The sequence below is a fragment of the Marmota flaviventris genome, chromosome 14 (genome assembly GCF_047511675.1).
Source record: "Marmota flaviventris isolate mMarFla1 chromosome 14, mMarFla1.hap1, whole genome shotgun sequence".
In the NCBI taxonomy this organism is placed as follows: Eukaryota; Metazoa; Chordata; class Mammalia; order Rodentia; family Sciuridae; genus Marmota; species Marmota flaviventris.
Window position 1 is genome coordinate 62320005 of NC_092511.1, and position 20413 is coordinate 62340417.

The 20413-nt window shown below is 45.6% G+C and overlaps 3 protein-coding genes across 4 annotated transcripts; 2 read left to right on the forward strand and 1 right to left on the reverse strand.

Moving 5' to 3' along the window:
• Window positions 1–9982: 9982 nt before the first annotated feature.
• Ino80b (INO80 complex subunit B) lies at window positions 9983–12904 on the forward strand. The gene is made up of 5 exons (XM_027943855.3): window positions 9983–10184; window positions 10412–10604; window positions 10816–10934; window positions 11126–11295; window positions 12285–12904. Exons 1-5 carry the CDS (start codon window positions 10127–10129, stop codon window positions 12813–12815), a joined length of 1071 nt encoding a protein of 356 aa, XP_027799656.1. The 5' UTR covers window positions 9983–10126; the 3' UTR covers window positions 12816–12904.
• Window positions 12905–13277: 373 nt separating this feature from the next.
• Window positions 13278–15814, forward strand: Wbp1 (WW domain binding protein 1). Of its 2 annotated transcripts, XM_027943853.3 has the most exons (5): window positions 13278–13606; window positions 13948–14049; window positions 14575–14677; window positions 14804–14980; window positions 15148–15814. In XM_027943853.3, the coding sequence occupies exons 1-5, from the start codon at window positions 13538–13540 to the stop codon at window positions 15606–15608; spliced, it is 912 nt and encodes a 303-aa protein (XP_027799654.1). In that variant the 5' UTR covers window positions 13278–13537; the 3' UTR covers window positions 15609–15814. The 2 variants fall into 2 exon arrangements, with proteins under 2 accessions (XP_027799654.1, XP_027799655.1); XM_027943854.3 differs by lacking the exon at window positions 13948–14049 and having other exon boundaries at window positions 13285–13606.
• A 169-nt stretch (window positions 15815–15983) lies between these two features.
• Mogs (mannosyl-oligosaccharide glucosidase) lies at window positions 15984–19895 on the reverse strand. Its single transcript, XM_027943849.2, has 4 exons — window positions 19398–19895; window positions 18985–19211; window positions 18317–18513; window positions 15984–17922 (listed from the first exon to the last, which is right to left on the reverse strand). The coding sequence occupies exons 1-4, from the start codon at window positions 19747–19749 to the stop codon at window positions 16179–16181; spliced, it is 2520 nt and encodes an 839-aa protein (XP_027799650.2). The 5' UTR covers window positions 19750–19895; the 3' UTR covers window positions 15984–16178.
• Between the last annotated feature and the right edge of the window lie 518 nt (window positions 19896–20413).

Below are 20413 nucleotides of genomic sequence, written 5' to 3' on the forward strand. Positions count from 1 at the left end.
AGATTTTTTTTAAAGTATGTTTTTAAAAAGTCCATGGCACCTGAGATAAACCTCAAATGATGAGTGAAGGGAAAGAAGAAAACATTTTTTCTTAATTTCTTCATATATCAACTATCACTCCTTTAAGCTGTAAGCTCAGCAGGGAAGGACAGTCTGTTGTCCAGTTTTATCCCCAGTGCCTGGCACACAGCAAGTGCTCAACAAACATCTGTTGAAGTAAATAAAAGAAGCAAGCAGATTTGAGAATGTTTGACTAAGAGGTATTTTGTTGGATTAAAACAATTATTTTCAAATGTTTGTTTTTCAGCAAAAGAGATTTTTTCTCCCCAAATGAAATCTTACCCAGAATATGTGAGATTGATTTGAATCAGTGCCACTTGTGGAAGCACTAGCTGAAGGCTCACACCATGTGCTCTCCACAGGCCCTTGGCAGCCCCCTTCCATTAGGGAGCATGGTACTGTGACCCTGGTCTACCAGGCACAGCAACAGCATGCACTAGAATCCCAGCTACTCCCAAGACTGAAGGAGGAAGATGGAGATCCAGGCCAACCTGGGCAATTTATCAGGACTCCATCTTTAAAAAGCCAGGTGTGGTAATACATGCCTGTAATCCTAGCAACTCAGGAGGCTGAGGCAGGAGAATCACAAATTTGAGTCCAGCCTCTGCAACTCAGCAAGACCCTGTCTCAAAATAAAAAATAAAAAAAGGCTAGGGACATAGCCGAATGGTAGAGCATCCCTGGTTCAATCCCCAGTATAGGGTGTTGGGGGGAGGAATTAAAACAAATTAAAATGAAACAAAACAATCCCTCCAAGCCCCCAAACTGAAAATTCCTGGTTTAAGACCCCAGCAAGGGCTGGGGTTGTGGCTCAGTGGTAGAGTGCTTGCCTAGCATGTGTAAGGCACTGGGTTCAATTCTCAGCATCTCATATAAATAAATGAATAAAATAAAGATCCACTGAAAAATTATATATATATATATATATATATATATATATATATATATATATATATTTTTTTTTTTTTTTTTAAAGATCCAGGCAAAAGGTAAAATAAAAAATATTTAGAAAGAAGGTTGAGTTGAAATCTTGCCTGAGTTTGTACTCATTGGGCTGAAGATTTTGAAAAGGAGAGACACAGAATTATATTTTAGAGATCATAACTTGACAGCCTTTTGCTAAAGCAGTTGGAGGAGTTGCAACAATGAAGCCAGCTGACATTACTCTCTACCAAGAGAGGAGAAGGAAGGACCAAAATGTCTTTAGATTTATTTATCTATTTTCGTGGTACTGAGAATTAAACCCAGAGCCTGTGCATGCTAGACAAGTGCTTTACTACTGAGTTTACCTCAATCCTTTCTATTTCTGATTTTGAGACATGGTTTCATTGAGTTGTTGAGGCCATCTTCAAACTTGTAATCTTCCTGCCTCAGCCTCCCAAGTTGCTGGGATTACAGGAGTGATTACAGGTGTCCACTGCACCCAATTTTATCTTTATTTTTTGCAGGATTAGGGATTGAAACTAGGGCCTCGCCAGGATAGGCAAGTGTTTTACCACTAAGCTGCATCCCCAGCCCTTCTGTGGGTTAATTTTTAAATTAAGTTTTATTTGAAAATATGTATACATATTTTTTAAAAACTAATGCTATTTTTTAAATACTAGAAAGCAGAAATAAATAAATAAGATTATATCTTCCTCTCTTCCTAATCCATTCCCTGAGGAAATCACTGAGTGAGTTTGATTCAGTAATGTTTCAAAATATACTTGTTTATAAGAGACAATGGCTGAATTTTTCAGAATTGTGCATGTCAGTTAACACTGCTTTAATTAAAAATTCAATGACATAAATTTACAACTAAATAAATTATATTAAGGCAAAGGTGATAAATACTAAAAACTCATCACTTCCTGATCATTTTAGTATATTTTGCTTTTATCTCTTGAGGCCATTTTCATGTATAGGATCTGTATGGTGAAAATGCTATCTATTGAGGTGCACATCTCTTCCCAACTGTGTTCAGTGATGTCACATTTGAAACTCCATTGCTGGGAATAGCACACAACGGAAATAGGTGAACATTACAAATCAGTGCTGTTTTGTTCTGGGGAGCTTTGTTAAACATTTACCAGCATGCCCCTGATCTGGTGCATAGCCTTGCCAACTGTCCCCTTTTTTATGCCTGTAAGTATATGTCCCTGACTAGGAAGTAGATATTTGAGGAAGGTATTTTGAGCCACAAAGGATAAAAATCATCTTCCTATTTCTGCAGTCTCCCACAGGACAATACTGGAAGGATTAGGGAAACATTGACGTTCCCTTTTACCTCTTCACAGTCCAGGGGTAAGCACTTGGCCTAAGTCAAACAACTGGAATGTTCCCAACTGGACTTTGAATCTTGGAGTACAGACGAGACCTAGTTCGTGATATGTTCACTGTGCCTGCAGCCCCTGAGGAGTGGGTGGTGGTACCAGCAGGAAATCCTCACCAACAAGTTCCTGTGGCATGAATTCAGGGTGGCCTTGGCATAACCTCAGTCAAATGTTCCTGTTTTCTAGCCTGCCTTGGTTCTCACTGCTTATCTGGGAAAAGTACAAGATGAGCCCAAACATTTTGTAGTGTCTGAAAGTTAAAAAAAAAAAACAACTCAGAAAGTGATAGAGATATATCAAGAGGAAACAGAAGCAAGCCCAAAGGAATGCCAACTGATCAAATATGGGACACACAGGAGCATCAAAATGATAGCAAAGGCCCAGAGCAGTGGAGCATGCCTATAATCCCAGCTACTGGGAGGCTGAGGCAAAGGGATGGTAAGTTTGAGGCCAGAGAGGGCAACTTATTTTATAAAAATAAAAAGGGCTGGGGGTGTAATTCAGTGGTAGAGCTCACTCAAGTTCAATCCCCTGTATTGCACACTTGCACATGTGCACGCGCACACACACACACACAAACACACACACACACACAAAATCAATGGATTCAACCCATTGATTGAAAGAAACAGGAATCTATACAGGTATAAATAAATATATGTAAATAAATATAAGGACACATCTCTTCTTTAAAGTTGAATGCCAACTAATAGATAGATATAAATACAATAATAAATATAGGTCACCATTTGGCAATTATTACAGCACATAATAATGTACCAATGGATAGAGGTTCAATGGAGAATAGGATACTAAGGTAGTTTCAGAATGTTTCCCCTGAGAATACTTGTTATTTACAAAGATAAAAAGGGTGACTTATAGTGGAAGAAGCTGGCAGACACTATCTTGACCAAGGTTATCATCTGTGGTAGGATGGGTTGACATCATATGTCTCCTGATATAAGACGCTGAGAAGACCACAGCATAATTTTTGTGTGCATGGTATTTCTGCTACAAATTTATAAGTCTGGACCCAAGGGCACACCAGACAGACCCAGGCTGAGGAACATCCTACAAAATCAAACACCATACTCTAAAATTATAATGGTCATGAAAGACATGATAGGAATAAAGAAGTGTTCTGTATTGAAACTGATTAAAGAGATGTGATAAATAAATGTAATAGATGATCCTGAGTTTGGACTTGGAGTGGAAAGGAAAAGGAGATATTGCACATTTGTGAAGCTTAAATGGAATCTGTGAATTGGATGGTGGTGTTGTTTCAAGATTAATTTCCTGGTTGGTAAGGTTGCATGAAAATTATAGAATATTGTACTTGTTTGGAGGAAATACATTCTGAAATAATTAGGAATGAAATAGCATCATGTTTGAGATTTTCTCTCAAATTGATCAGGAAAAAAATGAGAACCAATACGAGCATAGGTAAATATTAATAATTGCAAAATCTGGCATAAGAAGATAAGAGTTCTCTGTATTCTTCTTACATTTTTTCTATAAATTGGAAATATTTCAAAATAAATTAATTTTTAAAAATAAAGGCAAGAGCCAGGTGCAGTGGTGCACACCTGCAATCTTGGGAGGCTGAGGCAGGAGGATCACAAGTTCTAGGCCAGCCTCTGCAGTGTAGCAAGATCCTGTTTCAAAATAAAAAATAATGGGGCTGGGGTTGTGGCTCAGCAGTAGAGCGCTCATCTAGCACGTGCAAGGCCGTGGGTTCGATCCTCAGCACCACATAAAAATAAATAAATAAAATAAAGGTATTGTGTCCAACTATAACTAAAAAATAAAATATTAAAAAAAATAAAAAGGGATAGGGAGAGGGGTGTAGCTAAGTAATAGAGCACTTGCCTAGCACCAGAAAAGCCATGGGTTCATACCTAGTACCCCCACACACAACAAAAGGAGGCAGAGGAGGAGGAGTAAGAGGAAAAAAGAAAGGGCTAAGAACTCTTTCAGAAGGAATTCTCAGCCCCTAAACATGTTTAAATCCCTCCTACTATAAACAAACAAACAAAAAAGACCCTAAAAACAAAATAATGAAGTCAGTCATCACTTACTGTGGCTACTTCCTCCCTGCTGGACATCAGGATGTAGCTGAAATGTGGCCAGGAACCAGGCCAGTTTCAGGAAGTCTCTGTGTGAGACTGGCTCTGTTATTCCCTAACTGTGTGACTTTTGCCAAGACATTTCATCTCTCTGAGCCTCAGTTTCCTCATTTTTTTCATATGTAATGGAGTATAATTTCTCATTCTTCTGGTTGGACATTATATAGAGTCACACTGGTCATATAGTTACATGTACATGGGGTAATAATGTCTGATTCATTCTACTATCCTTTGTACCCCCATACTCCCTCCCCTCCCTTCACCCCCTCTACCTAATCTAAAGTAACTCTGTTCTTCCCTATCATCCCCCCATTGTGAATTAGCATCTGAATATCAGAGAAAACATTTGGCTTTTCGTTTTGGGGGGTTGGTTTATTTTGCTTACCATGATATTCTCTAGCTCCATCCATTTACCAGCAAATGCCATAATTTCATCCTTCTTTAAGGCTGAGTAATATTCTACTGTATAAATATATTACTTTTTTATCGTCTGTTGAAGGTTGGTTCATTGAGCTGCTATAAACTTTGATGTGGCTACATCACTGTAATATGCTGATTTTAAGTCCTTTAGGTATAAACCGAGAAGTGGAATAGCTGGATCAAATGGTGGTTCCTTTCCAAGTTTTCTGAGGAAACTCCAAACCTCTTTCCATAATGGTTGCACCAATTTGCAATGTGAGTATACCTTTTTCCCCACATCCTCATCAACAATTATTGTTGTAGTTTCCTCATTTTTTTAATATTTATTTTTTAGTTGTAGTTGGACACAATACCTTTATTTTGTTTATTTATATGTGATGCTGAGGATGGAACCCAGGGCCTTGAACATGTTAGATGAGCGCTCTACCACGGAGCCACAACCCCAGCCCTAGTTTCCTCATGTAAGATGGGAACAACTCCCTTCGGGAGTTATCATGAGGGTTAGGGTAGAAAAAGGCCACGAGTGGGGCCTGGTTGTACATGTCTTAATCCCAGCAATTTGGGAGGCTGAGGCAAGAGGACTGCAAGTTTGAGGCCAGCCTCAGCAAATTAGTAAAGCCCTAAGCAACTTAGCAACACTTTGTCTCTAAATGAAAAACACAAAAAGTGCTGGGAATGTGGCTCAGTGGTAAAGCATCCCTGGGTTTAACCTCCAGTGCCACCAAAAAATAAAAAATAAAAAAAAAGAAAGAAAGAGAGAAACCATATGAAAACAAGTTATAAACTCTTAGGTCTTCTCCAACTGTTTATTATGAGTGATTCTTCACTTTAACTCCCAGTGACATGGGAATATCACCTTCAAAGCTTTCTAAAATGCATCCTCTCCTCAGAGTTCCACCTGCCCCCTACAGGACTGCACAAAGCTGGTCACAGCTTCAGTGCAGTGTGTGTGTGTGTGTGTGTGTGTGTGTGTGTGTGTGTGTGTATGTGTATATATATATATATATATATATATACACACACACATATATATATATATATACACACACAAATATATATAAATATGTATATATGGGTGTTGTTTATTCCTCCTTTTCTCAACCTTACCGAACATTGAAAGTGTGAATGGGGATGACATCAGTATAATAATGAAGTCCTCAAGGGATGGAGGCAAATAAGAGTCCAAAAAGTGCAAGAAGATGAAGAGGAAAAGGACCAGAAAAAGAACCCAATGAACAGCTGACTGCCTGTCCAGGGAGACCCTGCCTCAAAATAAGATTTTTAAAAAGGCAGGGAATGTAGGTCAGTAATAGAGTACTTGCCTAAAATGTGCAAAGTGCCTGGGTTCTTTATATAAAAATTTTTTTAAAAAGAAACATTCCCTCTATATACTTTACCTAGAAACATGAAAGTCATTAATTATTATTATAACTATTACTATTTGCTAGAAACCTCTTATGTGCCAATACTACCCTAGATATTTTGCTTTATTCCTTCAAAAAAACCCTATAAAGTTGATCCTACTTTATTCCATTTTACAAAGCTAAAATCTGAGATTCAGAAAGCTTAAATAACTTTGAGTCCAAGGTTGCACAGATAATAAATGTTGGAACTTGGATCCGATAATAGACTTGTATAACTCCAAAGTCCAATCTCTTAATCACTCTACTACATTGACTTCTTACTCAATTCCCATACATAACTACATATTGATACTTGATAATTTTTATCATTGAAATGTCTCTCAAATAAGTTATTTCCTTTTTCTTTGCATTGTACACTCATATATATATAAATATGTATATATGGGTGTTGTTTATTCCTAAATTGCAAATGTAATGTACATTGTAAGAAAGTGCATTACAGACCTAGATAGTAAAAGTGTCTAAACCCCCAATTCTTCTTTTTTATGCACTAGGGATTTATCCCAGGGGTACTGTACCACTGAGTTCATCCCCAGTCCTTATTTATTTATTTATTAGACAAGTCTTGCTAAGTTGCTAAGACTGGTCTTGAGCTTGATATCCTCCTGACTCAGCCTCACAAGTCAGTGGGACTAATTATAGTCATGAATCTACCATGCCAGCTAGTGGATTATACCTTTAAAAATGGAACCACATTATCTTGAAAATTTTTAAAATTTATCAACACAATCTGATTCAAATGTATGATATGTCAAGATCATTGTACTGTCGTGTGTAACTAATTAAAACAAATAAAAAATTATCAACACATACAGATATACCTTGTTTTGTTTCTTTTTATCCCCTGGTATTGGGAACTGAACCCAGGGGTAATCTAAAGTTAAGCAACTTCTCTGTCCTTTCTGTTCTTGCTAAAATACTGACCTTGAATTTAGGATCCTCCAGCCACAGACTCCCCAGTTGCTGGGATTACAAAAGTGTGCCACCATGACTTGTTCAGGAGATGGAACCCTCATGTATTCTAGGCAGGCACTCTACCTCTGAATTGTATTTCCAGCCCCCAACTTTTTTTCCAGGATTTGAAAACTATGGCCCCCCACCTACTTTCTTAAGTAAATTTTACTGGAATACAGGCATATTCAGTCTATGTCTACTTTTTAATAAAGTCTACTTACTATTTGACCCTTTACTAAAAGAATTTGCCAACTCCTGCTCTTCATCTTTGCTGTAGCCTGTTTCTCTTCTGATGATCTGTTTACCAAAACTATAAACTTCATGAACATATATAAAAACATTTTTCCTATTTAAAATGTGGTTTTTTTCCAGGTTTGCTTAGGTTTGTCTGTGTAGGATGCAATTAATTCACTAAAATAAAATCTTTGACTACAAAGATCTCCCTTTAGATTCCATACCCCTGCATATTTTAAAGAGTCCACTTCAGTTGCCTTTGTACCTGATAGGATTTGTCTATTTCCTCAGACTAGTATTTGTAAACCTAATGTCATGACTTTTGCTGTTGTCATTGTTCCTTCCTCCTCATGTGGTCCTGCAGACACAGCTTGAGCATCAGCATGCTCTATCATTGAACTGTGCCCTTGGCCCTGCAAACTTTATAGTTAATTACTTCCATATATGATCCATGAAGCTGGCTCACTTGTAATCTGTTGTTTCTTTGGGAAAGATGTTTCACTTTTTCAGGTTTATCATAACAATTCTTTTAACAAGATAAGAAGAGCAGTATTTCAGAACTTAAAAAAAAAAAAGCTTAAGAAAACCTGAGTGATTTATATTAAAAAGTAGAATACAGGGCTGAGGTTGTGGCTCAGTGGTAGAGTGCTTGCCTAGCACGTGGGCTCAGTCCTTAGCACCACATAAAACTAAATAAGTAAAATCAAGGTATTGTGACCATCTGCAACTAAAAAATATTTTTTAAAGTAAAATACAATGTAACAAGCTTTAAAATAGTGACAACAGAGTCAATAAACCTAGGTGGTGATATTTTTAAAAAGCCTCATAATTCTAGAAAAAAGAATGCATTTGCTATTTAAAAAATTCCAATCATAGGGGCTGGGGTTGTGGTTTAGTGGTAGAATTCTTGCCTAGTGTGCGTGAGGCACTGGGTTCAATTCAATCCTACATAAATATAAAATAAAGATATTGTGTCCACCTAAAACTAAAAATTAAATATTTAAAAAATCCAATCACATATTGGCTTTGGAGCCAGCTATTCTGATTTCAAAGTTGTAATATTCAAGATTTCATAGCACCTCTTCTACATTACAAAAACACAAACCAAGTCTAGGAAGTAGGCTCTTAGTGAAATATGATCTCAGGTTTTACATCTATAATATGTGAAAGAAAAAATCTCAGAGGGTTCAATTATGTAATAATAAATTTAATTTATTATATAATATTTATATATATTTATTACGATGTATATTATATAAGTATATATAATTTATATATGACTATATATAATTTAAATGATACTCATAATCTCTTCAAACTGGTGGTTTTGTCTTCATTGTTCATCATTTCTGCTATTACCAGTACCTGTCCTTATCTCCCTTCTTTCAGATTCTGCTACTACCAGTACCTGTCCTTATCTCCCTTCATTCAGTTGTGAAGCAAGCAGAAGCCATTATTATTACAGTAAACCATCTTAATACCAACACCTGTTAAAACGACTCATTTGCTTTTATTTCTGTCATTCCTAAAGGGACAAGAAAAGGAGATTTTCAACACAGCAGATTCAGGTCTTCTAAAACTGGAATACATAGCTTCATTTCCCCACAAAATCAGTCTTATTCTGTAGATCCAGCTACTCAGAAGTCTGAGGCAGGAGGATCATCTGAGCCCAAGAGTTTGAGGTCAGTCAAGGAAGCCATAGCAAGACCATCTGTGATACCCTGGGCTATTTGTCACTGATATGTTTTGTTTTCTTCAGCACAACTTTTCGACAGCTCTGCGACTCCACTGACCTTCACTTAAGTGATGTCCCAGACCCAGCGGTGGATAGATGCCCACAAAAATAAATCTACCAGATAAAGATTCTGCTTCCTTCATGTCAGAAGCATAAAATGCGATAGTGTGGCAGCAACTTCTGGGGGGGGGGAAAATCCCCCAAACTAATTTTTGATGTCTATCAGGATCCTTGGATTGTTTCCAAAGTGTTACAAATCACAGGTATCTAAATTCTGTGTCAATTTTTACATTGCTCAACTTTTCTCAGCAACGTGGTGTTCCAAATTGTATAGATACACCGTTAATTGTTGTCCATTTCCCCACCAATGAGATTTTAGGCTTAAATTCCACCTACTGGGCTCTTGAGGCACTTACGCTGTTAAGCATCTTGCTGGCAATGTACTTTCTTACGCATTCTTCTACCGAACTGTGAGCTCCTCTAGAGAAGAGTTAGTGTTCATTTTCACCTTTGTATTCTCTTAACCTAGCTCCCACATTTGGTCTGGGGTATAAGTTTACCAAGCTTGAGTGTAATAATTGGCTCGCCCGGGTGGAGTTCTGGAATCTAGTGTGGAGAGGCGGAGCGAGGAGAAAGCCATGCCCTATTTGGGCCGTTCTGGCTCAAAGAGCCCGGAACTTTCGTTGAAAGGATCGTTGTTTCTCGGGGAGGATTTTGGCTGCAAAGCGTGCCCCGCACAAGCATGGTTGCCATGCACCGGAAGTAGAGGTTTATTTTGCGGGATTAGTTCTTCCTCGGGGCGGAAAAGGCATATCTGCATGTTTCCCGACCATTTCCAGACCTTTTCCCTTAGAGGACCCCATGAGTAAGCTGTGGCGGCGCGGGAGCACCTCAGGGGCTATGGAGGCTCCTGAGCCGGGTAAGCATTTGCCTATCCAACTTAGGCCTTCTTTGAAAAGGAGTTCTTTATGCTTCTTGGAGCGTCCTGAGTACCTTGCCACAGGTGGGAGGAAGAAAGGCGGTGCTGTCGTTATGGCAACAGCTAGTACCGCAGGAAGAGGGGGTCCCCTTTATGAGTGTTAGATTATTCAGGGTTTCCTCTGCCACGGTTTGGCCGAACGCCGCTGACAGGCTCTCCTTCCGCAGGGGAAGCGCTGGAGTTGAGCCTCGCGGGTGCCCATGGCCACGGAGTGCACAAGAAAAAGCACAAGAAGCACAAGAAAAAGCACAAGAAGAAACACCATCAGGAAGAAGAGGCCGGTCCCACACAGCCATCTCCCGCCAAGCCCCAGCTCAAACTCAAAATCAAGCTGGGCGGGCAGGTCTTAGGCACCAAGAGGTGAGGCCAAGAGGTTCTAGAGTTTCCCTGGGGAACTTTAGGAGCAGGCGAAAGTAGAAACTGGCTGGGCTTTCTAGAAGACAGAGAAGGCACTGTGAATTCAGGTCCCAGGTTTAGGCAGCCAAAACCCAATGGTGTAGGGAAGGCTGTGATGTATATACCAAGCAGGAAACACTTGGTCACTTTATAGAGTAGTGTTTTCTCTCTGCAGTGTTCCTACCTTCACTGTGATCCCTGAGGGTCCTCGTTCACCCTCTCCTCTCATGGTTGTGGATAATGAAGAGGAACCTATGGAAGGAGTTCCCTTGGAGCAATACCGAGCCTGGCTGGGTGAGAAGGACCTGGAGGTGGGGAAACTGGTGTTTTTTTTTTTTTTTTGTTTGTTTGTTTGTTATACCTGAGTAAGGAAGGGGGTTGGTTCTGAAGTAGGTGAGAAATTTTAATGTCCTAGAATTAACTTGGCCAAACAGGGGCCCTCATCTAAACAATTCTACTCATATCTCTCCAATTTTCCTTCCCAGATGAAGACAGTAATCTGTCCCCCTCTCCAATTCGGGACCTGTCAGGGGGGTTAGGGGGCCAGGAAGAAGAGGAGGAACAGAGGTGGCTGGATGCCCTGGAGAAGGGGGAACTGGATGACAATGGAGACCTCAAGAAGGAGATCAATGAACGGTTGCTCACAGCTCGACAAGTAAGTTAATTTCATTCTTTATTTACTCATCAAATGTGTATTTGGAACTTGCAGTGTCCCAAGCACTTTGCTAGGCAATGAGGCATCAATGGGGAGAAAAGACAAACTTTCTGTTTTCATGGAGCTGATAGTCTAGGGTGTGTGTGTGTGTGTGTGTTGGGAGGGGGGATAAGCAAATAATTGCAAGATGCTCTACAGTTTATGACAAGAAAAAGGTTGTATAATGAAAATAGAAAGTGGCAAAGAGACATTAGGTGTACACTTCAGGGAAGGCCTTTTTGAAGCGGTAATAGTTCCAATATCAGAGGAGTTCTTCAGGCAAAAGGACCAATAGATGCAAAGCCCTGAGACTGGAACTTACCTAGCAAGGTAAAGGAGAAGAAAAATTGTGGCTAAGCCACTGATGGGTTGTGTGCAGAGAAATAACATTGGGTTTGCGTTTCAATAGATTACTTTAGCTTCTATGTGGAGAATGAGTCTTAAGTGATAGAAGTGGGGAGTCCAATTAGGAAGCTAAGAGATGGTGATGATTGGAATCAAGTTTAAAGTGGAAATGGAGAAATCAGATGAATGCTGGATATATTTTGGAAATAGATATTTGATGAAAAATGGAATCATGGGTAACCCTGAATTTTTGGCTTGAGCAGTTATCCAGTTGATGCTATCTATTGAGATAAAAAGATTAAAAACAACAAAAACCTCCAGAAGAGTGGCAGAGTTTTGGTACATAGGGCAGGCTGGTAACATTACTATTTTTTTTTTCCCTTCGAGAGTTGAGAATCTAAACCTGAATATCAGGAGAGACCTGGGAGGAGGCAGTATTAAGGACCCCAGAAGAGGGTGCTCATTAATTCCCCTTCTCCCCAGGTCTGCATTCCTCAAGATCCTATATGTTCGTTCCACGTCCCCTCTGTCCCTTCCCTGGACCTGGCGGGCCTTCCAATTCCCTCTTGCTCCATTTTCAGATGCTACTCTTTCTCTTTCCCCAGCGAGCTCTGCTCCAGAAGGCACGGAGTCAGCCTTCCCCGATGATGCCGCTGCCTGTCGCTGGGGGCTGCCCGGCCCCTGCCCTCACGGAGGAGATGCTGCTGAAACGCGAGGAGCGAGCCCGCAAGCGGCGACTGCAGGCCGCGCGGCGAGCGGAGGAGCACAAGAACCAGACAATCGAGCGCCTCACCAAGACTGCGGCTCCTAGCGGGCGGGGAGGTCGGGGGGCTGCGCGAGGCGAGCGGCGGGGAGGGCGGGCCGCAGCCCCGGCCCCTATGGTGCGCTACAGCAGTGGGGCACAGGGTTCCACTCTTTCCTTCCCACCTGGCGTCCCCGCCCCCGCTGCTGTCTCTCAGCGTCCAGCTCCAACAGGCCCTCCTCCGCGCTGCTCTGTCCCTGGCTGCCCTCACCCGCGCCGGTACGCCTGCTCCCGCACGGGCCAGGCGCTGTGCAGCCTTCAGTGTTATCGTATCAACCTGCAGATGCGGCTTGGGGGACCCGAGGGCCCAGGGTCCCCCCTTTTGGCTACTTAATGCCGTTACCAAACCTGGACTCAGCGCTCTCTTCCCATGCCTGGTTTTCAGTGTCTTCCCTACCCTATTAAATTTCATCCAGTGTCTCAGCTTGTACGGACTTGGGGGAGTGGTATATGGGCAGACCAATCTCTGGTACACACATCTTGCCCTACGTGGGTTTGGAAACCACTGCAAGAAGGCCAGCGGGTGCACCCTTGGACTCGGGCCGACTCTCAGAACCTTGCCTCTTCCAGCGGGATTACCTGTGGTGGTTCGGCATTGGGCGTCATCCGGAAAACCTGATTTAGGCCAATCAGTAGGAACTTTGCTCTTCTGGACGGCATTCATTGGTTGATAAGTCAAAGCCTGTTCTGTTGTCCATATTGGCTATTGTCGCTGTCAGTCAGGGCTCTGGTCGAACCTTCCCCCACTCTTTGTCTGTGCAAGCTCTTGTTGTCTGGGAAAGCAGCGGAGTTACTTCTGGGGATTGGTTACTGGGAGAAGTCGCTAATGTGCTCCAATTGGCCAATCCGTCGAAGGAAGATGCTGATTGGCTGGATAGGCCAACCTGGGTCCTAGTTGGCCGAGCTCTCCCCGGATGGAAGCTCCGGCTGCGGAGTGATGGTGGCGGCCGCGAACATGGGCCGGGCAGGGACCATGGCGGTGCCAGCAGAGGTGGCAGGGGCGGGGCAGCTGGCGGTAGAGGAGGCTGTGGTGTTCAGGGGGCTGTAGGTGGAGGCATGGCTCGGGCCAGCAGCGGGAACGGCAGCGAGGAGGCCTGGGGGGCACTTCAAGCGCCGCAACAGCAGGTATCCCAACAGCTCCAAAAGCCTATCACGACAGCCATTTATTTCTCTTTCCCCTTCCTGACCCTTCCTGTTGGTGAGGGGGGGTGGGTGGTGGGGGAGGAACTCACCGAGCCAAAGGTACTGTGAAGTTCCTAAACATGTCTCACTCTTTGTCTAAACTTTGTAATGTAGACGCAGTTGACTTAAACTGCAGCCTCATAGACCCCATCCCTTGGCTGCAGTGGAAGCTTGCAGTAGCTCTCCAGTGACCAGAGGCATAGTGAGGTCCCAGGGAGACTCCCTTTGTCTTGAAACAGTTATTTGTTATTTTTTGTTTTTGTGTGTGCCTATTGTCACAACAGAGTCCAGCAGCGTCTTCTCTTGAGGGAGCAATCTGGAGAAGAGCTGGAACCCAGACTCGCGCCCTGGATGCCATCCTTTATCATCCACAGCAATCCCATCTGGTTGGGAGCACTGCTCTGGGTCTCACACTGCCCCTCCTCTACCCTAGAGAGACTGAGTCCCAGAAGTGGAAAGATTCAGCTTGGGGGTGGGGGGTAGCAGGCTGTGAGAGATGATGAAATTATTTTAGCTTTGGAAATGACCTTAAATTCTTACTCATTTCTCAGACAGATAGCTCAGACTGGCTTCTCACTTCTGCCAAAACACTCCCTTAACAGAAAGCACCCTGCAGGGCCAGGCTTCAGTATGAGAGAAGTCTCCGTTATGCAGAACTGGAATCTATCTTCCTCTTTGTTGTGAACACTTTTATGTTTGTTTTCTAGACTGCACCAATTTCTTGCTGTTCCAAATTCTCTTTCACATTGATAGCCTTTCAAATATTTGAACAATTCCCCCAGCATCCCTTCATCTTTCCAAGCTGAACTTGGCTCATGAGTAGAATTGTGTATTATGTGCATGAAGGAGGTGCGGGTGGGCAATGCTTGGAGCTAGAATCTTCCTTAGTTCAAGTGCCTCCTTGCTCCCAGCTTCGAGAGCTGTGCCCAGGAGTGAACAACCAGCCCTACCTCTGTGAGAGTGGTCATTGCTGCGGGGAGACTGGCTGCTGTACCTACTACTATGAACTCTGGTGTGAGTCTCCATGAGGGCTATTCTCAGGTCCCTCTGCCCATCCTCCTTTGGACCCTGAAACTCCAGTTTTCAGGACCCTTCTCTGAATGGGAGATATTTAAGATACTCCTTCCTTGCCTCCTGCAGGGTTCTGGCTGCTCTGGACTGTCCTCATCCTCTTTAGCTGCTGTTGCGCCTTCCGCCACCGTCGAGCTAAACTTCGGCTGCAACAACAGCAGCGGCAACGTGAGATCAACTTGTTGGCCTACCATGGGGCATGCCACGGGGCTGGCCCTGTCCCTGCCGGTTCACTGCTTGACCTTCGTGAGTGACTTGAGGCTCTGAGTCCACTACCAGTGACCCTTCCCAAACCAGGACCCTGAATCATCCCACATTCCCTTTTGCACACATTTCAAAGAACCCTTTTCTCAAGTGTCAGATCACTTCTTCATGCTTGGTTGCCTTCAACCATGCTATTCTCTTCCCTGCAGGCCTCCTCAGCGCCTTCAAACCCCCTGCCTATGAGGATGTGGTTCACCGCCCAGGCACACCACCACCTCCTTATACTATGGCCCCTGGCCACCCCTTAACTGCTTCCAGTGAATGCACCCGCTGTTCCTCTGCATCCAACTGCCCTGCCCACTGCGAGGGGACAAACGTGGAAGGTGTTTCCTCCCACGAGAGTGCCTCCCCTCATCAGGAGAGTGAGTCTAGGGCAAGGGTCAGCCCAGCCCACACACCTCCCTCTTGCCGCTATCGTCGCCTGACTGGTGACTCGGGTATTGAGCTCTGCCCTTGTCCTGATTCCAGTGAGGTTGACCCAATCAAGGAGGTGAGGGCTAGTGCCATCCCACCAGATCTGGAGGACCAGTCCCCTTGTACACTGCCCCCAGACCCCTTGCCACAGGTCTCTCCCATGGGGCTGGCTTCCAGTGAAGGGGACATCCCATAAGTAGTTTTGGGAGGGTGGGTGGACCACTGGCTTTTCACAAACAGCCCTGGCCTCAAATTCCTCCTTGGTTCCTCCCTGCCCTCCTAGAATCTGCCTGAAGGGGCTGGAGCCCTGAGGAGAGGGGCAGTATTGGGGGACTGTGCTAGTTTTGCCCTCCCCAAAGACATCCACAGGAGCCTTTGATCTCATTAAAGAGATGTGAACCAGCTGCTTGTGGATTTGAGTGGACTAGAACTCAACTTGCTGCATTGCATTTGATATACCTGGCTTTGAAGGAGATAAGTTATAGCCATTTATATCACATTCTCTTAAGATAGTAGGTATCCCTGAAGCCTGAACTAAGACTTGGTGAAGCAAAGCTGGCAAAAGCAATAGTTTGGTTTGTTTTTTCCAATTTATTTAGAAAAATAGACTCTGAGTTCACATTCACCCCAGGCTGTGTGGGGCGACATAGTAGACACCTGAGATGAACCGAGGAAGGTTTGAATTACTGGTAATTGAGAAGCTGGGCAGCAGGAGACCTTGTACCTCCAGACTCTGAGTGGCTTGGCTTTTCTCCCATCCCCCTGTTCAGTAGTCTTCAGACATGATCAGTAAGACTAGGGTGGTCCAGCCATGGAAAGGGCGGCAGCCCATGCCATGCCCATCCTGGTCACTGTACTGTTCCCACAGAAACCCTGTAGCCTGGTACTGCCTCCACACATTGCCTATCACATTGGCACGGAGCTCACTGTGGAGCTTGGCAGCCTGAGTCTGATGTGGACCTTCTAGGTGCCCATAGTGGTGGAGTGCTCCCAGAGCCAGGTAATTGATATTCAGCCACACAGCACCCCGCCAGTAGGGGGGATCATGCTCTGAATTGCGCTGGCCATAAAAGGGGCTGGAGGCTGCAAGGGAGCGCAAACCAAAGGGGCTCCAGAGATGGCGGCTGTCAGCTAGAACATCCAGCAGGGGTCCGAGGTGGGGTGAGTTGGGGTCCAGAAGCCGCAATAGGAAGGGAAAAAGAGTAATGTAACCCAGGGCATCCACATATTGCAAGCGGGGTTGAGGCCGGCCCACCACTCGAACCAGCCCCTGAGGGGGCCTAGGCTTCAGCTGTACAGCTTTTGTGTGGTTCCCAAAGTCTGCAAAGACTCCTAGATCTGGAGCCCAGTGTAGCTCATCCAGGCTCTCCTCTGCCTCCAGTGAGGCAGCCAGTGGGCCCAGCTCAGCAGCTGCCTCAGTTTCCCCTAGCTTCTCTGCAAGCTGAGACAGCACACGGGCACCCAGTGCCACCCAGCATCGCAGGTCAAGGTGCCGCTCAGTTGCTGAAGGATGTGAAGCCCGGGGATAGTCATCCAGCCCTGATGGCAGTGTCTTAGGGTTCAGTAGGGTAGGCAAGGCTGGGTCCCTGCCTCGCCAGCGGTAAGAGAGTGGCACTGGCCCTGCTTGGCTCTGATGGAGCCAGGAAAACCAGGCATGAAGGCGGGGGAAGGCCCTGCGCAAGAAATTCAAGTCAGCAGGGTCACCACCTTTTAACATGTGGGCAACAGGTAAAAGGAGGGTTGGGGGGTTGGCATGGGCTGCCCTTTGCACCAAGAATTCTGAGGGTACCCGGGCTCGGGCCTCATCCCCCAGTATCTGCTCCCGCCCAATCCAGCCATCAGCATTCAGCAATCCCAGCCAATGGCCTAGGACCTCTCTGGTGAGGTGGGGATCCCACCGATGGACCACTAGCTGGTGAAAGCCCTCATCCCAAAGGAAGCCACGTGGGAAGAATGACCTGGAGGGTACCCCTGAGAAAAGAGGGAGAGGTGGAAAGAGGGCTGGGTCCACCTTCTGCTCAGACCCTTCCACCCCCATGTCTGGCAATACCAGACCTTGTCCATAGAAGTAGCCAATCCCACCAAGGAGGCTGCTGAGGGCAACCTGACCCAAAGTCTGCTCCTCAGGACTCAGGCCCTTCTCTTTTAGGTGAAAAGTCTTCTCAAAACGCTCTCGAAAGGCTTCAGCATGGCTCTCTAGGGCCTGGGTCAGTAGGCTGCCTGCCAGCTGTCCCAGGGCTTGGTTTCCTCCTGCCTGGGCACTGCTAGATTCAAACACCAAATCCATGGAAAAGGGGATTTTCAGTGTCACCTGCTGTATCAAGAACTGCCCTTGTCCCTGCCTTTGCCCATTTGGGCCTCTGTCCTCCCACTTCAGAGATCTTGGCAAGCCGAGATAGCGTTCAGGAGAATCCCCTGGGGGCTGATGCTGAAACCAGCTATTTAAGCGACTCTTCACCATCTCTGTCAGCAGCGGCAGTCCTGGGTTGGAGGACCAGAAGACATTGTAGCTTGAAGACAAGAAGAGAAATAGAAAATATATTCAGGGGGCTGGGGTTGTGGCTCTGTGGTGGAGTGCTTGCCTAGCATGTGTGAAAAGCAATGGGTGCGATTCCCAGCACCACATATTAAAAACACACACACACACACACACACACAAATAAATAAAAGGTTCATCAGTAACTAATAAAAATATTTAAAAAAATAGTATTTAGGAAGAGGTGGTGAAAATTATAAAGGGAAATATGAGGTGATCAGGAATCACGATAAGAGGTTTTAATGCAGGGAATATGGACATTGGTGAGACTAGAAGTAACTAGTGGAAGGAAAGTAGAGAGAAGCGAATCAGGTTAAGTTAGCATCCAAACCACCCCTACAACCACTCCACACTCTTCCCTGAATTACCTGCCATACTTGGGGGCAGTGTCCCCTGGATTGGTTGGTGGCAAAAGTGTAAAGCGGAAGTCACCAAGTTCACTGGTGTGCCCACTGATGAACTTCAACTGCCCCTTTGCCCCAACCTCTGGGAGTAGGACTTCCTGGCCATCTGTTACCACATAGAAGAAAAGGGAGACCAAAGGGAGGGCAGAGGTACCTAAAGCCTGGGTGACCAAGAACAGGGGGGAAAAATAGCATTAAATTGGCAGTTTTTCTTGAGAATCAGCCTTAGTGAGGGAAAGGCATTTTAGGCAGGAGTAACATGGTAAACAATATGTGTTTGGCAATGCTGAGTCACTGAGGCTAAATAGATATACCCAGTGGGATGATCTAAAGAGCCTTACAGAGTTCTCTGGGAAATAATGGAATACTTGTGCTGTGTCCTCTGCTAAGAACTCTACACAGATTATTTTAATTCTTACAATCTTGTGAGTTCCGTGTTACTATTATCTTTGCTTTACCAACAAGGCTTTGGGGTGATACTCAGTCATACAGAGAAGTTCGAATTTAAGACAGATTTCGAACCAGTAAGCCAGACTCATGGCTATTAACCCCCACTTCAGACTGCATTTGCTGGCAGCAAGGGAAGGACTGAGGGAGTCTGGGCTGAGGAAAGGGTATCCTGAGGCCCTGACCTGAGGCTCTACAGTCACTCTCCAGCTCCAGTCCCCTCCGTGTTGACCCCCAGGCCTCTTGACGAACTCAGTAGTGAGCCTTAAGGCCCCATCCTGGATGTGTTGCCGCCCGAAGGAGAGGCCGTCGTGGAACTCCCAGCCATAGGGACCCACGCCGTCTCCCTGCTCACACGTGTGCCTGAGCTTAGGGGTCCCTGGGGTGGCGCCCTGCTGCGCCCACATCAGTCCTGGGGGTAGAATGGCCAAGTAAGTCAAAGAGAGAGCGGGAGGACCTGTTCCTGTGGGTTTCTGAGAACTTGAGGGTCATCCTCCTTCTTAACTCCTGCTCCACTCCGCCCCACCCTTGCTCTGGCGGGAAGCTGGGACACCCAGATTAAGAGTGTGCCTGTCTGCCCACCCCGGGGCCCAGTTACCGGTGAGGAGGGGTTTCGGGCTGCGAGTCTTCATGCCGAAGTAGACGTGAGGACGATAGGTACCCCAGAAGAGGTCAGGGGCCACCGCTGGGCTGGAGGAGTCGGAGGACAGCGCTGGGGGTGCAGAGTGTAGCGTGACCGCCCGCTGTGCACGGTACCACGCCAGCACCCAGCGCCCCGACAGGGCGAGAGCCAGAGCCAGAACCACCACAGCTAGGGCCGCTCCCCCGGCGGCGCCACGGGCCCTGCCGCCCCGGCCGTCCCGTCGCCCCGAGCCGACCCGAGCTTCCCTCTCTACTGCCCGGGCTCCTTCAGCGGGCGCTGCGCGACGTCGCCGCTCGCCTCGAGCCATCCTAGTACCGAGGACGTTGTCCGAGCGCAGACAGGCTGCAGTGGCGCCCGGGTCCTGCCTCTCCTGCTCCGGCTCTCGCCTGGCGCCCCAGCAACTGTGGTCCTGTCAGCACCAGTGGGCCCACGCCTCTGGCTTCGGGTCCTTCTCGCGCCGGAAGTCCCGCCCCGCCACGTCAGGTCAAATCCCCCCTAAGCCCGGAACCGCTGTCGCCAGCCGGGCGAAGGGGTGGATCAACCCGGTCGGCACTGGGAAGGGACGGCTCACTGGGTCTGCGCTTACGCGGAGCGCTCACGGAGTAAGCGGTTTTAGTAGAGAAAACCAATCTTACTTTGAGCCCCCCACCCCTTTTTTAAGTTGTTATATATTAACCAGAGAAGCCAGCCTGAGTGTTTTACTGATAACTGCCCCGCCCCAATCAGGTGACGGAAAGCCACGGCCTAGGAAATACAACTTTACAGCTTGGCCTAGGCCACAGAGCTGGGAAGTGGCTAGCTTTGGACCCAGGTAGGTGTACTTGAATCAAGCTGGATCACCTGACCCACAGCCAGTACCTTCTGTCCTCGAGGAGTGGAGAAAGTGGACTCAAGAGGAAGCCTGGGATCTGGGTCCAGCTAGGTCTGGAACCAGACATATGTATATTTAAGAGACATATGTATATGTAAGA